The sequence below is a fragment of the Hylobates moloch genome, unplaced genomic scaffold (genome assembly GCF_009828535.3).
Source record: "Hylobates moloch isolate HMO894 unplaced genomic scaffold, HMol_V3 SCAFFOLD_10, whole genome shotgun sequence".
In the NCBI taxonomy this organism is placed as follows: domain Eukaryota; kingdom Metazoa; phylum Chordata; class Mammalia; order Primates; family Hylobatidae; genus Hylobates; species Hylobates moloch.
In genome coordinates this window covers 108,489,074-108,491,986 of record NW_026652285.1, presented here as the reverse complement: position 1 = coordinate 108,491,986, position 2,913 = coordinate 108,489,074, and the positions used below count along the sequence as shown (strand labels likewise).

Below are 2,913 nucleotides of genomic sequence, written 5' to 3'. Positions count from 1 at the left end.
CCCCCCCCCCCCCCACCGTGGAAACCCTCCCCTTCCTCCCACTCAGAACCTCTCCCCTTCCCCTACCCCTTGGAACCCCTCCCTTTTTCCCCCCTACCAACCCCTCCCCTTTCTCCCCCACCTCCCCTGTGGAACACCCCGCTTCCCCTCCAGCCCCTTCTCTTTCTCCCCCCAGAACCCTGTTGCTGCTGAGTAGCTGCTGCCACCCATCCTGATATCCGTGCTTGTTTTCAGGCAACTGGTTTCCGGAGCTGAGACACTGAATCTTGTTGCTGAACTCCTTAAATCTATAGACAGAATTTCTGAAATTAAAGACGAGGAGGAAGACTCTTGAGGACCCCTGGGTGTTCTCAGCATGAAGCTCCGTGTATGCCCTGAGGTCGCCACCGCTTGATCTAAATGTGCAGTTGTGTCCTTAAATATGCAGTCTTCACCCAGAGTAAAGCGTTTATCGCAAGAGTCTAGTGTCGTGCCCTCAGCCAGTTCTTGGCCACCGCAATGGGAGCAGCCCTCGCCGAGTTGTCTCTGGTTTCTGTGCAGCCCTCCTTGGCGAAATTCCTGCGATTTTATAGATTCTAATCCGCTCTTGGAAGACATTGTCATAAAAGCCAGCGATTTTAAGAAAAAGAGCGGTTCTGGAATCAGTGTTTTCCAATCCCACCCCAGAACATCAGTTGTAAGATAAGTACAGTTGATTGTCCTTGATTTCGTAAGTAGAACAAACACTAAATGTGCCTCTGAGATGGCCACCCTGGGCAGGGACCTGTGCCTTCCGCCAACACTCAGGGCTCCCTCTGGCTTCCAGGTCACTTGTGGCTCCAGCGGGCGGTCCCTGCAGTCATGGCCTGAGTGCGCAGGGGCCACCGCATGGCTGCTGTCCTCCCCCAGGACCCATGGGGACCAAGGTCACACATTCCGTGCTGTGAAGCTGTCCAGATGTGCCTCTTTGGCTGGGAGTTCTGGTGGATGTTTAAAGTGGCATTTTGTACAATGCAGTTTAGAATTCAGGAATTTCAAGTATGTGCCCGGGTCTGTGAGGTCCCAGCTGCCTTTCTGACGGCCTCCCACAGAGGGACGGCGACGAGCACTAAATGCTTTTTTCACTATTTTCCTATAGATTTTTTTTAAACTTTTTTTTTCTCCTGTTCCAATTGATAGCTTTCTTATTTAATAAATTCTGTGGTTCACCGCACTGTCTCTTCTCTGCTGACTTAGCAGTCCTTGGAGAACGCCGTGGCCTTCCACACCTCACTTGCTCTTGCCCTAACTGGTGCCTTGTGCTGGCAGATTCTCTTCAGGTCCTCAGCCCTCGGGGTTAGGGGCAGACTCAGACCACTGCTGCCTGAGCCTGACCACAGGGACCCACACATGATGGACGTGTGAGTCACGCAGCTGCACGTTTCAGGGCTGGATAGACTGGATTCTAGCGTTGGAGCATCTTTTCAGATCACATGGTTGAATTTTTCAAACAAGGCATCTGAACTGCTAGACCCCTGGCCTTAGCTACAGGTGAAGGCCAGAGCTTTCCAGCAGTCGCTGTGGAGCAGTCCTGCTGCCTAGCCCTATGCGCCTCCCGCTCCTGCTGGTTGGTGAAAGCAGGCTCTGGATTCTGTTGGCGGAGCTGACTTGAGACAGGGTGCTGTGGTGGGAAAGTGCCGGAATGAGGTTCTGAGTGTGTAGGCAGCTCTGGGAGCCCTGTAGCAGCAGGATGGGGGCATCTGGCGAGGATGCCTCAGGCCACAGACCTTCCCTGAGGCCCTTTGGGAGAGACAGCATTTGATGGGGTGGGGGTCACGAAGGCCAGATCGCCAGGCAGGTCGCATCCACCAGATGCAGGTGAAGTGGGGTGGTCTCCTGGCCCTCATGCCAGCGGCTCATGCAGCAGGTGGGGCCCAGGGAAGTGCGGTGGGGATGGGCATGTGGGTTTTGCGCACCCCTCTCTTTTGGTGTCTGTGTTTGAAGCGTTCGATAGTTAAGTTTAAAAATACAACTTGTGGCACGGTATTTAGTGCCTGCCTCTGCCTCCGGATTTCAAGCCCCACTTGGGCAGGTCCCAACGACGCAGAAACTGAAACGAGGCGCTCGAGGAGCCCACAGCTGCCTGGTTCCATCCCCTCCATCTGTTTCTTGCCAATCCCTGGCTCCCAGTCTGGCCTCACCTGGGCCTAGCCCTTTGCCACCAAAAGCTCACCTCCTAGGTAGACAGGGCAAACCCCTTTTATTCTCCAGCTGATGCCCCCAGCTCCCCCAGGCTGGAGTGGACGCCCCCTCAACTGGCTGGGCCCAGGATGTCTCTGCAGCACCGATGCTTACAAGCTCTCAGGAGCCAGGAACTGTAGGCCCCTGCCCAGCTCCCGGCTGAGTTAGCCCTGGCAGGCTCCTGAAGGAATGAATGCCCACTTAGGGGAGGGCCCCGGGGCAGCTCTCCAGGCCAGGACACCCCAGAGGGCCCAGAGGGTATGCACAGGTGACCAGGGAAGCGAGTCTTGCGTGGTGCGGGCCCCCACCCTCTGGCTTCAGTCTCCTGCACGTGCCTGGAGATCGGCCTGGCCTCGGCGGCCCTGAGCATGCAGGGCAGGCTGGGGAAAAGCCTTTCACGTAGACTTTCTCATCGGTTGCTTAACCAAACCCCAAGATGTCCGTTAACAGAGGATGAAACAGGCACAGAGAGGTCCAGCGATGGCCGAAGGTCACAGCCAGTGAGGGCCGGTCTTCCGGATGGTGACCGAGTGGCCGGGTGCCTGTCTCCGCCTGTCTCCTGCCTTGAAGTCCCGCGTCCACCCGCGCCCCTCCAGAGCGCGCGGAGGCGGCCCCCAGGGCGGCCGCGGGAGGGCAGCACCGAGGTGTTCGCCCTTCTAGTCCCGGCAGGCCGCAGCGGTCGTCCCGGCAGGCCCCGCGCCTCAGGAGGCGGGA

General features: G+C 57.4%; 1 protein-coding gene across 5 annotated transcripts in view; it reads left to right on the top strand.

The window, feature by feature from the left end:
* ENTR1 (endosome associated trafficking regulator 1) overlaps positions 1-1,197 on the top strand; it is a 9,054-nt gene extending 7,857 nt beyond the window's left edge. For all 5 annotated transcript variants that reach the window (XM_032165667.2, XM_032165669.2, XM_032165668.2 and 2 more), the window contains one exon: positions 235-1,197. In XM_032165667.2, the coding sequence (XP_032021558.1) occupies positions 235-334 (100 nt within the window). In that variant the 3' untranslated portion in view covers positions 335-1,197. The remainder of the gene's footprint in view (positions 1-234) is intronic.
* The last annotated feature ends 1,716 nt before the right edge of the window (positions 1,198-2,913 follow it).